Source organism: Carassius carassius, chromosome 24 (genome assembly GCF_963082965.1).
Source record: "Carassius carassius chromosome 24, fCarCar2.1, whole genome shotgun sequence".
NCBI lineage: Eukaryota > Metazoa > Chordata > Actinopteri > Cypriniformes > Cyprinidae > Carassius > Carassius carassius.
Genome location: NC_081778.1, coordinates 27,319,368 through 27,339,980, shown reverse-complemented (window position 1 = coordinate 27,339,980; position 20,613 = coordinate 27,319,368). Strand labels below are relative to the sequence as shown.

The following is a 20,613-nucleotide window of genomic DNA, read 5'->3' as shown; positions in this document are numbered from 1 at the left end:
TCAAATAATTAGTTTTAATGAGATTTATATTTGTCTTATCAACTAAAATGAATATTTTATATATTTATTTAAACATACATCAACATTTAACAAAAGACATGTGAACACTGTCCTGAAATAATAACATTACGAGTATACTATATTGTAATACAGTATGTTGAATTTTTTTATTCTTTTGCCAAGAAAGCATGTGCAAGCAAACAACAACAGCAATTCATTTCCTCCTAAATCTGTGCATATGTGATCCTTTGAGGAGAAGATATTAAAGCTCTAAACATTTAAGCATGATGACTATGTATGTGAAGAGCACTGCTGCTCTATTTCTGAGCTGCATCTGACCTGACATTCACATAAAGAGAGAGAGAGAGAGAGAGAGAGAGAGAGAGAGAGAGATTGAAATGACCTGACTCCTTTTCTCACTAAAAATACAGACGGATGGAACTGAGCTATCCCAGAGGGCCATGCATAGAGGTGGTGTGTGTGCATAAGGCTCTATAGAGACTAACTCAATCCTCCTCAGGCACATGAGCGGCTCAGGAACACAGCTAGGTTTACTTCAGGTTTACACTGCTGGTAGCCAATAATACAAATCTTACAAACACAACAAATATTACATTTTCCTCTTGCAATAGAAGATCAAAAGGCCAGATGTGATGCAATACATTACAGCACCAGTACATGGGAGAACGAAAGAAACACGCACACACGTAAGACACAAAGAGTGCTAAAAGCATCAGTGTGTGATATGAGAGGAAGATCATAGCATGCTGTAATTAAACAGCTCTAATTGCTGAATATGTGCTAACATGTGTTTCTTTATGAATGTGTCTTAGAAAAAGACGGACAGATGTGGGCAACTGTAACTGCTTTTGTAAACTGTTGTGTTTGCATGTTAATTCAGATATGCTGCACATCTTTAGAAGGACTTACTGTAATCCATGGCAAGTCGAAAGCGCCACATATGACTTTGGAATATCACGTACTTTCCCATGGTAGTAACAGTGTTCTCCACCCTGCAGGGACAAACAAACAATTATCACAAACCGCTTTAAATGTGGCTAATTCAATCCGAATTCAGTAAGAAAAGTCAGAAGGACCATCCCTCTTTTAATATTAGATTTATTGTTTTGTTTTTAACTTAGCAGCTGTTGCTGGATTTATTATTCATCTGTTATGTATAATCATGATTTGCTTCCATCAGTTTCCAAATAAAAAGAGAAAATAATCAAATGAGACAAGGTAATCATGCAAGTAAGTAATTTATTATATATGGAAAATATTATATTCAGTGGTTTCTCCTATTTTCCTAGTGATATCAAGTGCCAGTTTATCAGAAAGTGACAGTTTAGTTCTTTTTGAGTTGTTTGGATGGAAACGGTGCTTATTTGCAAATATTTCATGCAATACTGTTTATGCAGGACAGTTTTGCGCACGTTAAATTTTTAAATTAAGATGGAAATGTAGCTAATGACTCTTTCTGTATGCTACATCGTTACACCAGACTAAGACTAAGATCATGGATTGTTGTATTTTATGTTGATATTAAATGTATAAATTCTGCATGTGTGTGGGTCAACATTTATATTGGCCACTTTTGTTTGTCCTGAAGTGATCAGAAGACTTGTAAGAGCATTCCTGAGTGTGTTTGTTATTTATGAAATGTTTTTAGTGTAAGTGCTCGACTGCCATTAGGGCTGCAGGTTTTCTCTTCCTGCTTTTTCTCTGAGGACTGAGGCTGCAAGATTTACCAGCAGATCAATTTCATTTCATCCCTCTCTCTGCACTGGACAAAAAGCTTCATACGTTGAGTTTTATCCATTCCTTTGCTGTTCTCTTTCCTCTAGCTTGCTCTGGAGCACTTCTGCCTCTTTTTTTCCACATGTAGCACTTTCTGTCCTCAGGGGTTCTCAGTCAAGAGCTCAAGACCTAATCAAGAGCTGAGGGCAGTCTCTACCAAACAACCACAGAGACATTCCTGAAGAGTGCAGTTGTTGTAGAAACAGCCCCTCTCAGAATAATGACCCAGCAAGCATTAGTGCCAAGAATCACAGAGAGACATTCTGTGTCCAAAATCTAAAGAAATGCTGCCTTTTCATGCAGTTTACACATCTCTTCAATCTTTATTTGACCCTCCAACTCTAGCACTCTTTATTGTAATTCTATTCTTTAAAAAAAACTTGCCTCTTTTAGACTTGGACTCTATTAATTTACTAACTGCTTGTTTTCTTAAAATACAAATAAAAAACACTAGCTTGTCTAATCTTTTTGTATTCTATCTATTTTTCTTTTTAAATTAACAAAAGCAAAAAAAGGCCTCTAACACTAGCTTGCTCTATTCTTTTTTCTATTCTTTCTGTTTTCTATTTATTTATTATAGAAAAAAAACTTGATACTGTATGTGTCCTGCGTTAAGCTAACTGAGAATTGTTATAGCACTTGCATATCATTGCTTTCTTGTTGATCTTGATTTTTCAAAATTTTGTTGTCATTAAGATTCTAATATTTAGAACTTAATGTATATTGTATTCTAGGGCTGCACGGATAACGGATAAGCGTATACAGCAGCCAGTGTAAGTCCTCAAGACTGAAAGTGCACATGAAGTGTGCCATTTGGGACAGGGCCTTAGAATACTATGAAATATGTTGCATGCCTTATTCTGTGTAAGAAGCCATATCATCTAACAGAAGGATTTATTTCAAATACTCGACTGACGTTATGAAGTGAGTTTGGAGTAAAAACATGTTATTAAATATGGTATTTTCACATGCTTTCAGGTGTAGCAGCATTAACTACATAGAGCCGTAGTTCACTGACAAGCTATGCAAATAGCTTTCATAATCGCAGAACGATTTCTTCTATTTTATAATCGCTTGATTAAATTGTCTGTGATTATGAACACAATTTTGAGTAGCTTGTCAGTGAACTACGGCTCTGTGTAGTAAATGTTGCTCCATCTGAAAGCACATGCTGTAGATTTACTACTAATCAAAGAACCAGCTTTACTGACAAGATACACATGACAATCATATTAGATTAATCGTGCAGCCCTATTTTATTCAATCATCTTTCTTTTTATCAAAGAATCATGTAAAATGTAAAACAGTTTCCAAAATAATTTCAAGCAAAAAAAAAAAACAGTTTTCAAAACATTTTTGTAAATTCAGCATTGCATCACAGGAATAAATTACATTTTAAAATATATGAAAATTGCTATAATATTTCATAAAATCAAATAAATGTAGCCTTCGTAAGCATAAGAGACTACTTTTTAAAAACATCTAAAAAAAAGTCTTACTGACCCCAAATATTTGAAGCAGTCTGTTTATTAGGGTGTACTCACACTAGGCACGGTTGCCATGAACCGGGCCCGAGTACGATTGTCCCCCCTCCCCACTCCCCCTCTGGCCTGCACTCACATAGGGTTTCAGCATTCGTGCCGGAGCACGCTTACGTCATTATGGTGCGCGACGGTTTCGGGATAAACAGGAAGAGCGGCGATCTCTGAACACAATGGAGTCCATCGCTCTGTTTTCTTTGTGGATAATTTTGTGTCGTTTGGTCCACAGCCCTCTCACAGCCTGTTGTTAAACAGATGTTTTTTCACGTAATCGTGCTGCTCGTATGATGAGGTTTGCAAGGTACCAGCTGAAGTGCAGCAAGGACTTTGCAGCTGCACTTTTGGAGCGTCGCAAAACCGTGACGCCACGCATCCTGTTCCGTGCTCCAGCACGGTTAGAGCTCACACTGCATGCGAACCGCGCCCGAGTCCAACTGAACCGTGCTCTGGCCCACCTCTTCCAAGCGGGCCAGAGCCGGCTAATCGAGCCGCGCCCGGGCACGGTTCGGAGCACTCACACTAGTCAAACGAACCGCGCTTTGGTGGTCAAACGCACTCAGGCACGGTTCAAACTGGCTAGTGTGAGTACACCCTTATTTGCAGTTTTAAGAATTCAATGCTGTTTTCAGTCCACAGCTGTTTTTCATCCCAGCTTCCAAAAAACATATAGGAAATGAGCACTGCACATTATTTCTCAACTTATTTTATAGAATATTTTTTAAAAAATATATATAATTTTCAATACTATTTATTTTTCACTGCATATTGTGTTTTCTTAAACTATTTTTATATTTCGTATTTTTATATTTTATTAGAAATATAGTTTTTTTTTCTCCTATTAACACATTTTGTTTCTTTAGCGGGTGAAAATATATAATGATACATATATAAGAATTTATTTTTTTCTTTGAAATAGATAAAAAATTCTCTGAGATATTTAGAGTCTAAAAACAATAATCTAAAATACTAATGATAATTTTAAAATAAAAAACCTACTGTTCACCTTTCCTTGTGATTTATGTAATTTTGTGATTTATGTAATTTTGAGGTCTTCATCAGAATCAAAAAAAAAAAACATGTCAAAGGGGCCATGTCAAAGTTAAATCATTTGATATGGGCCCTTTCGTTTCTAAAGAATAATAGAGATCCTGGATATGTCCACTATATATATAAAACATCTATATAAAACACACACCTTGACGCAATGATGGTATCCATCATTCAGCACACAAATAGAACACTGTATCCCTGCCCCTGTGTGAGTGTGTGACAGAAACAATCTTCCACTGGGCAAATCAAACAAATACCTTCTGCTCTGGGTGTGATGTGTCTCATCTGAACACACACATACTTCAGTCCACTGACAGAATGAAGTTGAGAGTCCCAAAGTGGCTCAAAGACACAAATCTGATCGGACTATAGTCACTGTTCCACTGTTCCCACACATAGTCATAGAGTGGAAAGAATGGGGTCAAGGCAATTGCATGAGCTAAAGGTTTAATATTCTTTTGGTCTAATATTTATTTGATATTGGAATGAGAGTTTATACTCACTTTGTTGACAACTGACTTCCCCTCTTTTGTTATGTGCCTCTCAATGTAATTTGATGATAGAAGATCACTGCAAAAAAAAAAAAAAGTTTTGTAAGTTCAAAAAAGTTATTACATTTTTACTAAAATTAGAGAATTCAATGAGTTCGATTAAGCTATTTTGTTAAATATTATTTGAAACTTATCTTAAACTAAAACAAATCACAGAAATCATAAAAGAGTACAGAAAAAAAAACTTGATTGCATTTCCTAAAGAAAATAGCAGGGCTTGCAAAGCATCAAAAGTGTCACATAAGGTTAAATTTAAGGCTTTGGTTCAGACACGGTCTGCAATGTTATAATGGAATGGAACAATGGAAACAATCAAAATCAACAAGACAGCGATGATATGCAAGTGCTAGAACAATTCTTAGTTAGCTTAACGCAGTACACATAACAAGGCTTTTGTTTATTAAATAAATAAAAAGGAAACAGGTAGAATAGAAAAAGAATAGAGCAAGCTAGTTTTAGAGGCCTTTTTTGTTTAGTTTTTTAATTATATGATAAAAAGAAAACAGAGATAGAATACAGAAGCTAGTGTTTTTTTTAAGAAAACAAGCAGTGCAAGTGCAAGTCTAATATATATATATGTGTGTGTGTGCGTGCACATTTTATGTAATTCTATATATTTTTATTGGTGATCTTTTAATCTTAGACATGCTGTATATATATTATAAGCTGGAGCCTAAAAAATACTTCCAGAAAAGGAAAATAGACTGCCTGATTAATATCGGCACTGTAAATATGATTCATCATCCTCCCAAACACTCCTGGTGATCCTGGCATCACACATTCAATGAACAGATCAAATCAACACTCTTGTCACTCATGTATGCAGCTTATCTAACAGGGGACTGAAATGGAACAGAATCTGGAGAGTTATGAGCACAGTAATCCTGCAGAGAGATCCATGGATGATTTCAAACATCACAACTCACACTAAGTTGTGTTCAAGGACACTTCAGTTTGTGTGGCAAAGCTGCACTCAAGAAGTTGTTCATAAACTGGGTCGAGAAATTCACTGGGAGAGCACACTGTTCCCCTGGAGGATGATACTTAGTGACTGTAGCATGTAAATAAAACCAAACTATATGAGCTAAATGATATAACTGCAATGATCACAAAATGGCAATGAAGCGAAAAACAGACCGAGTGCAGGAGGAGAGATGGGTGAAAGTGTCTCGCAGCAGGAGCACTGACTGTGAGATCAGTTACTGGGAGCTCATCACTAGGACAATCACAGCATGACATCAAACCAGCCTTTAAAGACAGAAACACTCGTCTTTATCAGCAGTTCACTAAACTAGGTGATTAGTAGGGTATTTATAGAGCCACAGTACTATAACAGGAAAAATAATAAGTTTTTGTATTAAGAGACTCATTCTGTGGTAAATGCAAGTGTACATCAAATATATGTGACTGTGAGAAGGAAATCAAAACAAGCAGACAGAGAGAAAATGACTGAGCACTGAAAGAGGATCAGAACAGGAGCAGGGGAAGATAAAGAGGGAGTGATAAAGTGGGATGTCAAAGGAGAGAAACATTGAAAAAGTGAAAAAAAAAAAAAGTGAAAGTGAAGTGACATTCAGCCAAGTATAGTGACCCATACTCAGAATTTGTGCTCTGCATTTAACTCATCCGAAATGCACACACACAGAGCAGTGAACACACACACACACACTGTGAGCACACACCCGGAGCAGTGGGCAGCCATTTATGCTGCGGTGTCCAGGGAGCAGTTGGGGGTTCGATGCCTTGCTCAAGGGCACCTAAGTCGTGTTATTGAGGGTGGAGAGAGAACTGTACATGCACTCCCCCCACCTACAATTCCTGCCAGCCCGAGACTCGAACTCACAACCTTTCAATTGCGAGTACGACTCTCTAACCATTAGGCCACGACTTCCCCCATTGTGATGGATGATAAGAGCTGCCTTTGCACACTCACACAAAAAAGCATATGCAGATGCTAAATTCTTCCACCCATCACGTCTCCTTCCCCACCCTTGTCAGAAGAAGGTGGGTGAATTTGCTGAAAATAATCTTTTTTTTCTGACCACAAAACTGCATTTTGTCTTTAAAAAAAAAAAAGTAAAGAAAACAAGAAAATATTTAAAATATTTATAATATTTATTCAAATATTTATAATTTTCCCTTATATAATACTTTTTCAATATATTCAAAGTATATTTAGTTTATTTGTTCATGCAGGAGACCTCTGGAGATCTGTTAACAGAAAAATCTAATACCCGTCCTGTGTTTGCACTGTCCCAGTCTAAGCAGAGGTGGAAATCTGCAGTATATTGTGCTTTGTGAAATGCGAAGTTGATAGCAGATTTCTGCTTTAATTGCTTTGGGATTTGAATTATTTATAAGGTAAGCCCCATAATTCCCCATCCCATTCCAATCCATCCCTCTTCACACACACCTTGCCCTACAAACATTTAAATATGGCTCTGTCACATGACTACAAAATGGCTCTTATTTCTCATATAAAGCTTAATGGACTGGTCCATTGTCAGAGAGAGAGGGAGAGAGAGGGAGAGAGAGAGGAGAGAGAGAGAGAGAGAGAGAGAGAGAGAGAGAGAGAGAGAGAGAGAGAGAGAGAGAGAGAGAGATGCTAATTAAAGAAGAGAGGGAAACCAGAGGAATAGAAATGAAGGGGTTTGCAGCCAAGAGAACAGATTGTGTGTGAAGTAGTGCTGCTTTTTCTGTGTGTGTGTGAGGTGAAGAGGTTTTATTACAGAGATTTTTTCTGTCCAAAAACCTAGTGAGCTGCCTACCTGGACAACATTTTAAAGCATCCTGCCATAATTCTGCTGCCACCAGTAATACCCCTTTTAAGACAAGACAGCATGTGTCCTTTCTAAAGACATAGGATACGTAGCTGAAAACGGACAGACAATGGATGAAACCTGCTATGATCACCCTACTTTTAAAGCACAAATTTGATTTAAACAATAGGTCTATATAGTATTCATAGGGGACATATTGTATTAGCCCTACAGTTAAAATGCATGCATTAAAATACTGTTTAAACCTATAAAATTTTACATAACATTTACCTATTTATCTCACAATTCTGACTTTTCTTCTTGCAAATGCAAGTTTATATCTCCTAGTTGGTCTATTGCTCAGACAAACTTCAGAGTCCTTTATGAATGAAAATGAGATTTCGGTAAAAGGCATCATTTGGAGTGCCTTCGACAGCAGGGAAACATCAAATTAATAAAAAGTGAAATAAAGACATTTATTATGTTACAAAATACTTCTCATTCAAATAAACGTCTTTTGAATTTTCTGTTAATCAAAGAATCCTGAAAATATGTGACACAGTTTCCATAAAGATATTAAGCATCACAACAGTTTTCAACATTGATAATAATAAGAAATATTTCTTGAGCACCAAATCAGCATGTTTTAACTATTTCTGAAGGATCATGTGACTGTGAAGACTGGAGTACTGATGCAGAAAATTCAGCTTCGCCATTACAGGAATAAATCATACATTAAAATATAGGAAAAATGAAAACAGTTCATTTAAATTGTAATAATATTTTACAATATTACAGTTTTTACTGTATTTTTGATATAGCATAAGAGAAGACATTTTTTTTCAAAAACATTATATTCTTACCGACCCCAAACTTTTGAACAGTAGTTTTTTTTTTTCATTTGTACACAATTACATAAATGCAAATTTATAAGACAAGTTCATTTTTTTTCTGTCTCATGCATATGGACATATGCAGCATCTTTAAAGAGTAAGTCTGGTTCTAGACCTTGGAAACCAGCAGAAGAACTTCTCCTGTGAAGAAAGGACGCCCCCCCCAGCACAGCTGGAGCCCCCGATCTCTGATTTAATTACTTGAACACATACAGTAAAAGTTTACTTTTTAATTGGCACACTTAAAACTAGTGTAAACAAATGATAGTAGTAGAAGAAGTGTGTTGTTCCACAATTTATATTCCATGGAAATATGGAGACTTTCGCAATTCTGATTCCTGCTGTGATTTATGTGTGTTTGAGATTAAAGCAGTGACTCAAATTCCCAATAGACTAATGCCTGTTCATGTTCTCAGACAAATACATCTTCATTAGACAAAAGTGGATGCAAGTCTAAGGTATCTAGAGTGTATTGACTTTGAGATATTAAAACATCAACATCATGTTAAAGTATTGTGTGAGAGCATTTGTGAATGTGTGTGTGTTTGGAAAAGCTGAAGTCAGTATTGTAAAGAGTATGCTGAGCGCTTCAGCTCATTTTTGCTTTTGCTGTCCAGGAGTTTTTAAACCTGCAGCTCTGCCCGTGTTCCCGAAGAGACAAAACTGCAGCCTCAGCAAACAAAAGACTTGCGAGCAGCCTTATCCATACACATTCACAGTACCAACAAATAATCACTATAATTAAATTAAATGTGCACAATAGAATCAGCAATATGTAACCATAAAACATGCATGAACACACACACACACACAAGGGAATGTCTTTACAATGTAAGACAGATTTGGTATATTTCACAGAGAGACCCTTCCCCCCATAAGAAGAAATATTCTGAGGGGAGCAGGTGCAGTTGTTCTCATTGTGAACGTGTGTGTTTCACCAGCTCCTCCCACTGAGCTTGTTAATATCAAATATGCTCATTATTTACACCGATTTGCCTTCAAAATCAAATCCCCCCAATAACTCACAATCTAAACACAATCTCTCACACACCAGGCAATGAATTTACATTACTTGTCTAGTCATTTCTCTCTCTCTCTCTCTCTCTCTCTCTCTCTAAATATATACATATACAAATCTACCATCACAAGTTTGGGGTTGATAAGATTTAAAAAAAACTTGAAACATTTCTGAATTAATCAGTAATTCACAACAGTGAAATATTATTACAGTTTAATACAACTGTTTTCTATTTGAATATAGTTTAAATTGTAATTTATTCCTGTGATGATAAAGCTGAATTTTCTGCAGTCATTACTCCATTCTTCATTGTCACATTTGTTACTCACTCAGCAAATGTTACTTGTTATAAGCACAGTTTAAGAGAGCTTTCTGACCCTGCATAGACAGCAGTGCAACTGAAACATTCCCAGGCCCAGAAAGGTAGTAAGGACTTCGTTAAAATAGTCCACGTGACATTAGTGGTTCAACCATAATGTTATGAAGTTATGAGAATACTTTTTGTGTGCAAAGAAAACAAAAATAATGTGAACAAAATGTATTCTTGTAGCTTCATAACATTACATAGCAACATAACATTTTACTATCTTTCTGGTCCTGGGAACGTTTCAGTTGCACTGCTGTTTATGCAGGGTCAGAAAGCTTTCGGATTTCAGCAAAAATATCTTAATTTTTGTTCTGAAGATGAATGAGAATCTTACAGGTTTGGAACGACATGGGGGTGAGTAATTAATGACAGAATTACATTTTTGGGTGAACAATACCTTAAGGAATCCAAGAAACAACATACAGCCCGAATTCCTGAAAAGTTGGGACGTTTTTTAAATTTTAATAAAATGAAAACTAAAAGACTTTCAAATCACATGAGCCAATATTTTATTCACAATAGAACATAGATAACATAGCAACTGTTTAAACTGAGAAAGTTTACAATTTTATGCACAAAATGAGCTCATTTCAATTTTGATTTCTGCTACAGGTCTCAAAATAGTTGGGACGGGGCATGTTTACCATGGTGTAGCATCTCCTTTTCTTTTCAAAACAGTTTGAAGACGTCTGGGCATTGAGGCTATGAGTTGCTGGAGTTTTGCTGTTGGAATTTGGTCCCATTCTTGCCTTATATAGATTTCCAGCTGCTGAAGAGTTTGTGGTCGTCTTTGACGTATTTTTCGTTTAATGATGCGCCAAATGTTCTCTATAGGTGAAAGATCTGGACTGCAGGCAGGCCAGGTTAGCACCCGGACTCTTCTATGATGAAGCCATGCTGTTGTTATAGCTGCAGTATGTGGTTTTGCATTGTCCTGGTGAAATAAACAAGGCCTTCCCTGAAATAGACGTTGTTTGGAGGGAAGCATATGTTGCTCTAAAACCTTTATATACCTTTCAGCATTCACAGAGCCTTCCAAAACATGCAAGCTGCCCATACCGTATGCACTTATGCACCCCCATACCATCAGAGATGCTGGCTTTTGAACTGAACGCTGATAACATGCTGGAAGGTCTCCCTCCTCTTTAGCCCGGAGGACACGGCGTCCGTGATTTCCAACAAGAATGTCAAATTTGGACTCGTCTGACCATAAAACACTATTCCACTTTGAAATAGTCCATTTTAAATGAGCCTTGGCCCACAGGACACGACGGCGCTTCTGGACCATGTTCACATATGGCTTCCTTTTTGCATGATAGAGCTTTAGTTGGCATCTGCTGATGGCACGGCGGATTGTGTTTACCGACAGTGGTTTCTGGAAGTATTCCTGGGCCCATTTAGTAATGTCATTGACACAATCATGCCGATGAGTGATGCAGTGTCGTCTGAGAGCCCGAAGCCCACGGGCATCCAATAAAGGTCTCCGGCCTTGTCCCTTACGCACAGAGATTTCTCCAGTTTCTCTGAATCTTTTGATGATGTTATGCACTGTAGATGATGAGATTTGCAAAGCCTTTGCAATTTGACGTTGAGGAACATTGTTTTTAAAGTTTTCCACAATTTGTTTACGCAGTCTTTCACAGATTGGAGAGCCTCTGCCCATCTTTACTTCTGAGAGACTCTGCTTCTCTAAGACAAAGCTTTTATAGCTAATCATGTTACAGACCTGATATCAATTAACTTAATTAATCACTAGATGTTCTCCCAGCTGAATCTTTTCAAAACTACTTGCTTTTTTAGCCATTTGTTGCCCCCGTGCCAACTTTTTTGAGACCTGTAGCAGGCATTAAATTTTAAATGAGCTAATTAAGTGGATAAAAGTTTAAAATTTCTCAGTTTAAACATTTGCTACGTTATCTATGTTCTATTGTGAATAAAATATTGGCTCATGTGATTTGAAATTCCTTTAGTTTTCATTTTATTAAAATTTAAAAAACGTCCCAACTTTTCCGGAATTCGGGTTGTAATAAAGATCACCAAAAATAAACGTGCCACAACATGCTACAGCATAACAAATAAGATTCGCTTAATGATCAAATGTTGCATTTGCAACATTGCAAGAATAATAATATGGATAATATAGGTGCATGCTAATTACAAATCTGTGTAAATCTGTGTTTAAGATAGACAGGTAGAGCAGAAAGTCTTAGACCTGCTTCTGAAATGATCTTGTGTCATGGTACATGTGAACTATATGAGCAGGAGCACTTCTGAGACTCTGATGCCAGCTGTTTTTCCTGACTCCATCTCTCTTGGATCTATCTCCTCCTCCATCACACACCTACACAGACTTCACTCTCCCTCCATACAATAACTTAGTCACTTTCTCTCTCTCTGCCTCTTTCTCATGTTTTGTATAGCTTTCCTCTACTGTGCAGTTTCCTGAAAGGATGGTAAAATAGAGGTGAATAAATATTATCATTATAAACTGATGCTATTTGAGATAACATATAACAGATCTGGACACTGACATTCAAAACACTGAATATATATTTTACAAAAATGGCTTTAGTCAATACTGTGCTAGTTGTCTTCATATCTGGATACTGTTGTATATCTACTATTGTGAAGATCCCAGATGATGCCAACTTTGCATCGACATACAACAATGTCAAATAATATATTTATATAGGAACATCATCCTTATACTGTAATCATGAACAAGTTGTAATCGCATGCTATAATAAAATTTCTGTTGTGTCTGCTTAACTAAATACATGTGTTAACTATTTCACATTAACAATTAACACTTAAAGAAATTATTATATTTCCTATATAATCTAAATTATGATTACAATGGCATCAATGTGTTGTTATATACAGGCAAATTATTTTAATTTAAACCCACACACTCACCCTATGGTTTGGAAACAAGAACCGGTTCTTTGATCATAATGTCTAAAAAACTCAGCACCACAGAATCAAACAAAGACAAGAAACCGACATCTCATACGCATGTACACACATGCTACAAAACCCTCAGGTGCAACTGACATCTGAAATTAAACCAATGAGTGTGTCTTGAGGTGTGTTTGGACTCTTTCATGCATGCTGAACACAGCTGAAAGGATGATAAATGGAAATGGAAATGGAAATGCATCCTGCATGGAGTCTGTGGGTGTTGCTTACAGGGAAATTTTTAAATATTACTTCAGATTAATGTATAAAATGAACATTAACATTACACATTATTACTTTTGAGTTTCATAAATAAATATTTAAAATACTCAAATATTTAATATAATGAGTCTCACATTAGAAACATTAAAGTATCTCTACATACTTGTGAGTATGAGAAAGACATGACAGAGATGTTTTGCATCTCCAAATTAAATGTGTATACCGTTGGGAAATTTTATTACAATTTCCGATTCAATAATTAATTGGCATTCTCACTAAATCTATATATTATTATCAGATAATAAAATTAATATGTATTGTTGCATACAAATGAAAAAATAGTTTTTGAAAGAAGCCTCTTATGCTCATCAAGGCTGTATTTATTTGATCAGAAATACAGTCAAAAAATACTATTATATCAATGTTGGATCAAATAAAAAGAAAATGGGAAAAAAATTGTATCATTAAAATGTTTTTACTGTCAATTCTGATCAATTTAATGGTTTCAAATATATTCTGAAATATCAAATAAACACAAAGGGTGAAGAAAAGCTAAATAATTATTTCATTATTCTTACAAAATAATGATTTAGCTAAGGTCAATACCTAAAACATGAAAACAAATTTGCCAATTTAATGCATTTGATTCATAAAACACATTCAAGACATTCTCTGTCATGTTTAAAGGAAATTTTGCTTCACATGTTGATTTATTTTGCTTTAAGGAAGTTTAGATGAGGGCACTTGAAAGCAAGATAAAAATGGGATTGATCATGCACTTACCAAAGGTTTGAAATTAATGGATGACTTGTCTGCACTGATATCTAAATTCAAAGGTGAACTTGTGATAGTTTTTTATCTGTTCTGAGTTGAAGCAGTCTGTTCCCACCCCCCAGCATCAGCAATATCTGATGGATTTCAATGCTTCCTTTCTGCCACATGGTCCGTTGTCACAATGACAAAGCATGATTGAAAAGCAGAAAGTCCATTTGCACCAACCGCTTTAATCAAACACCCTCATTCATTATTCAGAGCGCATGAGAGGGTGCAGGGGGCAAGCCAGTGTGTGTGTGTGTGTGTGTGTGTGTGTGTGGACTGTTGTTGGAGTTTGAGTCATATTCAAATAATCCAAGCAAAATAAGACTTATTGTTGTGGAAATTGATATAAATATGTCAATTGAGATTGCTAATATGTGTTGAGATTGCTAAGCTATAGATATTGAACGATTATACAAAATAAATTTTTGAGGAAAGTAGGTCTCAGCAGGAGGCCAGAGAAAAGCCAAATTCACACAAATACAGGCACGCACATACACAAACACACACACAAACAAGTTAAGAAAATTCCTAACACTTTAGAAATTAACAGAGAGAGGTGAGAGAATGAGAATGAAAGAATGAATTGGTTTCCTAGGTGAAAACTGGAAAATGAATCTGGACGCAGGTCAGTCAGGACGGATCCAACTGCCAGCTCTCCATGGGTGCAGAAGAACAAACTAAACAACGCAACACACACTTTTGTGATTCTCGCTGCTATATACTGTATACACACAGCACTATTCAAAGGGACAGAGGAAATCAAATCCATCCTGTCAGAAGCCATTAATGCAAAAACCTGTACTGAACAAGACAAGCTACATGCAGACTTAAAGAGAAAACACTAACTGATATAATAACCTGTATCAATGGCTCTAATCCAAAACCTAGTAAGCAGCCTACGCAGACAGGATTTTAAGTTATCAGAGGTGTGCTCCTGACGCGTCGACTATTAAAAAAGGTAGGCAGCATGATTATGCTGCCTTTAAGAAAACCTCTGGAATTCTAAGCCAGCAGTGCATGTAAACTTTGTGGAAATGCAGTCCTAAAATGCACTGCAACAACTTGTGAAAAACAATACTATGTACAAACAAACAAAACATGACTGTCTTTAGCACACACAAGTACCATCGTGCAGAGGGAACCAAACTAAACAACTAGCTGTTAATGACATCAGAGACTGTATTCACAGTGCAAGAAATCACAGGGAACACGCTACAAGGTATATCTTGACTTATTCGTGTTCCCTGATCTTGAAATAAACTGCAAGGAGAAACAAGCCCATAAAAATTTAAATGGGTCATATGATTTTTCCTTTCTCTTTGGAGTGTTACAAGCTCTTGGTGCATAAAGAAGATCTGTAAAGTTGCAAAGACTAAAGTCTCAAAATCAAAGAGATATTCTTTATAAAAGTTAAGAGTCAACCACACCCCCGTAAAACGGCTCGTTCTAACATGCCCCCACATCTTTACGTCACTATGTGGGAAGATTTGCATAACATATTATGCAGCGCCTGAAAATAGTTCCCAGCAACTCTGCTATTGCTGCAACTACACACATTTTACGGCAGCACAGTTCCTTGATTATTACGCCGGAATTGAAGTACCGTATTTTCCGCACTATAAGGCGCACTTAAAAGCCTTTAATTTTCTCAAAAAACGACAGTGCGCCTTATAATCCGGAGCGCCTTATATGTGGATCAAGGCACTCTGTCAAAATGTTGACATTCCCTTTAGCACAGCTCCATCTAGTGGATGCATAAAGCAAACCCAGTCAAACGTTTGACTGCAGTATCTTCTATTCTATGCGCCTTATATTCCGATGCGCCCTATATATGAAAACAGTTCTAAAATAGGCCATTCATTGAAGGTGCACCTTATAATCCGGTGCGCCTTATCGTGCGGAAAATACGGTATAGTTCCTAATCATATCAGCTTTGGAAATCGCAACTCATTTTCATTTTCCGCTGGTACACGATATTATTACAGAAGAGTCAAGTTTTGAAATAGGAAAAACATAGAAAATCTTTGGTCATTTTTTAACGTGATGCTACTGGTCTAATAGGATTCAAAGATGTATGCCAAGCTATGCTAAAAGTGACTTCCCCAGACCCGGAGATCGGCTGAATGGATTCAAAAATGGTAAAACTCAATTTATTAACTCTGGGGGAGTTGGAGAATGAGACTATTTCCAAAAAAAGTGGAGTGTTCCTTTAAATAGTATATGTATATGTTGAACTTTATTCTTGAACAGATGGTGCTGTATTAAGCAGTATATGAAAATTTTTCTAAAACATCTATGTATTTGACAAATATTACATTTAATTCACTTCATCTGTGATGGAATATGCAAACACACACAATCAATTGATGTCTCCGCTTTCAATTTTTGAAGCAGCAACTATCACAGTTCGGTCTGTGCAGCGCCACATTGAACACTCATAAAGACTGCCCTCAAGGCCTAAAAGTCCTTTAATATTAACAGCAGTTATGCATATCAACCTCAAATAAACTCCTTTACAGAGGTATAACTATATTAGAATGCCAACAGCACAACACAAACACACTCCATTAACAAAGGGCCTGACAAAAACACAGAGGGAGTCGCATCTTAAATCCAGAGTTTCTCTCCACCAAGATGTTTTAGGAGAAACACAGACACCGAAGGAGAACACTGAAATATTCATGATGCATTATTGTAATGAAATCAAATCTGCTGACTCTGACTCTGTCTGGCACCAGTTTAAAGTACAAAAGCAGTTGTGGATGTAAGAACATGCCAGGTTATGGTTCAGTCCCAATTTTATTTATTTATTTTTGCATTGTGACATTTTCAGAACTAATGTTTCATACTTCAAAATGTAATTCAAAACGAATTATTCTTAATAAGGCATAATTTCCACATAATTCTCATTACCATAATGCAAGGAAAAAATAAAATTTTAATTAGTAGAATGTAAAAAAAAGAATAGATTCAAATAGTACAGTGTTTATTCGTCATGGCAATATTTGCTGTACTTTAATTTATGCCGATTTAAATACAAAATTCATTGTTATACAGTAGAGGGAATCTAATGAGAATCATAAATGAGAGTAATGAGAATTTAAAAAAAAACTATAATAAGGGTTTTTTGGGGGGGGGGGGGGGTGCTAAATAATGTAAAAATGCAAGAAATCTTTAGGATCCTTAAAAGGCTTTATGTTATTAATATAAAATACAGGGTTTTTTTTCAAGGTGGAATGTTAACTAGTTTTCATGTCATGGCAAAATATAAGTAAATGCATTAGGGCATTATGGCTTCAAATTCAAAACAATCACAAAAATACAAAAACTGCCACTACAGGACCAATCAAATGAGAACAAGGAATTAATGAAAATAGTGATCTTTTTCAAAATTAAGACAACATGTAATATATGGAATCCTGACAGAAAGAGAGATAGAGAAAGAGAACGCTGTAGATGTCATGATCAATAGAGAGGTCAGGTCTTTCCCAATCCTTCAGCATAAATCATCAGCCATTATGATCATGCAGACCATCAGCGGCAACATAAAACCCTTTGCAAATAGAATCTGATATACATTAGCCATTCCTCACACACACACACACACTGCATTTTTTCAGTGCTTTTCTGAGCTCAAAGAGCTACATGACATCCAGGAAGCAGATACTCACTGGTTCAGTTCCACGTCTAAAATGAAGGTCTGTCCAAAGGCCTGTACCTGGAAGCTAGCCTGAGCCATGTGGTTCTATAAGAGACAAAACAAGACGATACCTGGTCATTCTCATCTCTTATAATGTCACACATGAGCTGAGACAATAAAAATGGAAAATTAGATACAAATCTGATGTTTTGGAAAAGAGAAATAAAATTAGATATTGTTTTTTTTATTCATGCATAACTCCAGTCTTAGGTAGGTATGTTTACATGCAGTCATTTACATCAGTCTGAGTAAATCCAATCCGATTTCAGATTCTAAAAGTTATCTTTATATGAACACTAAATTTAGCAATCCAATCCACATTTTTGTTTACATGTGAATTTTTTCAAGGTATTTTTGAATCTATTTGAAGTGTTTAAAAGCCTAGTTTTTTCCTATTGATTGGATTCATTCTGTTTAGCACCTCCCTTTCAATCCAATCTAAATTTCATTCACATTGAGGTGTTAACATGAAGGCTTTTAAATCTGATTGAGCATCAGTTTGAGCCGAGACAATAAAAATTGTAAAAAAAAAAAAAAAATAGAACATATTTTGTGTGTCGAGGGGGAGGGGGGGTTAAAATTAGATGTGCTAATTGCTTTTTTTTTTTTTATCCATCACGGTACACTTTGATGTGCAGGACTGGTGGCTGTCTGGGTGTATGTGCTTGTTCGCTGATGGTTAATTCACTGCCTGCTTGGGGCCCATATGGCTAGGACCGTATAACACCCCCCCAGGGAAAGAGAAGCTTTTGGGTTGCAATGCATTGTTCTTTTTGCTTGTGAGTGGATTTGAATGTGTGTGTGTGTGTGTGTGAGGTGGGGGGTAGGCAGAAATAGAAGCATATGAGGGAGGTGAGGAGAGTGTAACACCCCCAAGGGACCACACCTCTCCCTAAGCCAGCAAAGGGTAGTTATCAATAAAAATGGAAGGAGAATGAAGGGGTGGAAGAAATATGTAGGGGGAGATCCTTACACTTCACCCATCAGTGGCCTCCTGAATGAAGCTACCCTCCCCGAGTCACACCCACATCAATCTCCTGCTCCTCAAATGTGTATTTGTTTGTCAAGTCTAAACAAGATGCACAATAACACTCTAACACACAAATCTAATAAAGAGGTAATAAAGTGTTTTCTAGAAACTGTGTAAGATGAGAGGGCTGCAGCTTTCTGTCCATTAGACTATGTCTTTGGTATCATCGATTGCTGTTTCATCATATTATTGTTTTAAAATGCTCAATTAAATTTTTTTTCTGATCTACATTTTGTGTAAAAAAAAGGAGAAAATCTAAAATTAGCAAACTTCTCTTTCTTTTTTTCTTCCTCTTTTTTTCTGGCATCAGTGAATTTCTATAAATAAAACCATCTTCAAAAAGATCCAACTGTAAGCCAAACGTGGAGCTTCTAATCCAGTCTCTAACCACATCAACTCTGGGGACCCACCGGTGGGTCCAATATTGCATATGCCTAATTCTCAAAAAATCAAAATAACAGCTGAAGTGGTCTAATGTATAACCATATATGTGACCCTGGACCACAAAACCAGTCTTAAGTCACTGTGCTGTGGTATATTTTTAGCAATAGCCAAAAAAAGATTATGGGTCACAATTATTGATTTTTCTTTTATGCCGAAAATCATTTAGGATATTAAGTAAAGATCATGTTCCATAAAGATATTTTATAAATTTCCTACCGTAAATATATAAAAACCAAATTTTTGATTAGTAACATGCATTGCTAAGAACTTAATCTGGACAATTTTAAAGGTGTTTTTCTCAGTATTTAGATTTTTATGCACCCTCAGATTCCAGATCTTTAAATAGTTGTGTCTCAGCCAAATATTGTCTGTTCTTAACAAACCATACATCAATGGAAAGCTTATTTATTCAGATTATGCATACATCTCAATTTTGAGAAATGTATCCTTATGACTGATTTTGTGGTCCAGGGTCACATATAACACCACAATGATTAAATCAATACAATGTATTGACATTACAAAAAAGCCTTCGAGTGAATTACACAGAGCTCAGCTGCACACGTCAGACAAAGGGTTAAGCCCCACACGTGCACACACAGCCCAAAGTACAAAACAGCGACATTAGGACACATGTACAGACATTCTAACCAGTCAAAGAGCTCCAAGCGATTGCATATCTGTGCCTTTGTGAATTATTCAGACACAGAAACTATGAGCACCTGAGCAGGATGGGAAAAAAGGCTTAGACTTTTGTATTAGCATGATTTCTGAAGACTCATGATACACTGTAATGGAGAAATGGCTGATTAAATTCAACTTTGTCATTGCAGGAAGAGATTATATTTGATTCAAACAGAAAACTGTTATTTTCAATTGTAATATTTCACAATATTACTGTATATACTATTTTGTATATGAGTCTGACTACAAGACTCAGAAAGAGAGTAAAAGAGAAAAACACACATCATTCCAAGAGCAGCGTGTCTCCAATGGCAACGGGAGGAGAGAGGATCCTTGTGATACACAGATGACATTCGAACATGAGAAAAAAATAATACACACCTGTTTAGCCTCAGAGCTCACTCGGACCCGTGTGTTGAGAACATCATGACCGGCCTGACTGTCTTCGTCCATTCGGTACACTAACCGGACCGGTACCGTGTTCTCTCTCCCGAGGAACCTGGCTTCATCACGCCGAGCCCTCGTCTTTAAGGCGTCTCCTAGAATAACAAAAATTACAGAAATACAGATTTTTCTCTCGAGGGACACGTATGGAATTGTATATAATATTCTGTTGGATAGGATACATAATGATAAATCACGGCTCAGTGTCGAATATTTACCGTTACATATTATAGTTGTTTACATCGTCTGAAACGAATATGGGGGAGTAACGTTACAATACTACACTAATATGGTAGAAATACGCCATAATTATTTAGTTTCGTTATGAAATGTATA

General features: G+C 36.4%; 1 protein-coding gene across 2 annotated transcripts in view; it reads right to left on the bottom strand.

Annotated features, from left to right (window-relative positions):
- LOC132103347 (disintegrin and metalloproteinase domain-containing protein 22-like) overlaps nt 1-20,613 on the bottom strand; it is a 61,413-nt gene that overhangs the window by 40,339 nt on the left and 461 nt on the right. For both annotated transcript variants that reach the window (XM_059508389.1, XM_059508388.1), the window contains exons 2-5: nt 20,215-20,369; nt 17,647-17,720; nt 4,892-4,958; nt 931-1,013 (exon numbers count right to left, since the gene is read on the bottom strand). In XM_059508389.1, the coding sequence (XP_059364372.1) occupies nt 931-1,013; nt 4,892-4,958; nt 17,647-17,720; nt 20,215-20,369 (379 nt within the window). The remainder of the gene's footprint in view (nt 1-930; nt 1,014-4,891; nt 4,959-17,646; nt 17,721-20,214; nt 20,370-20,613) is intronic.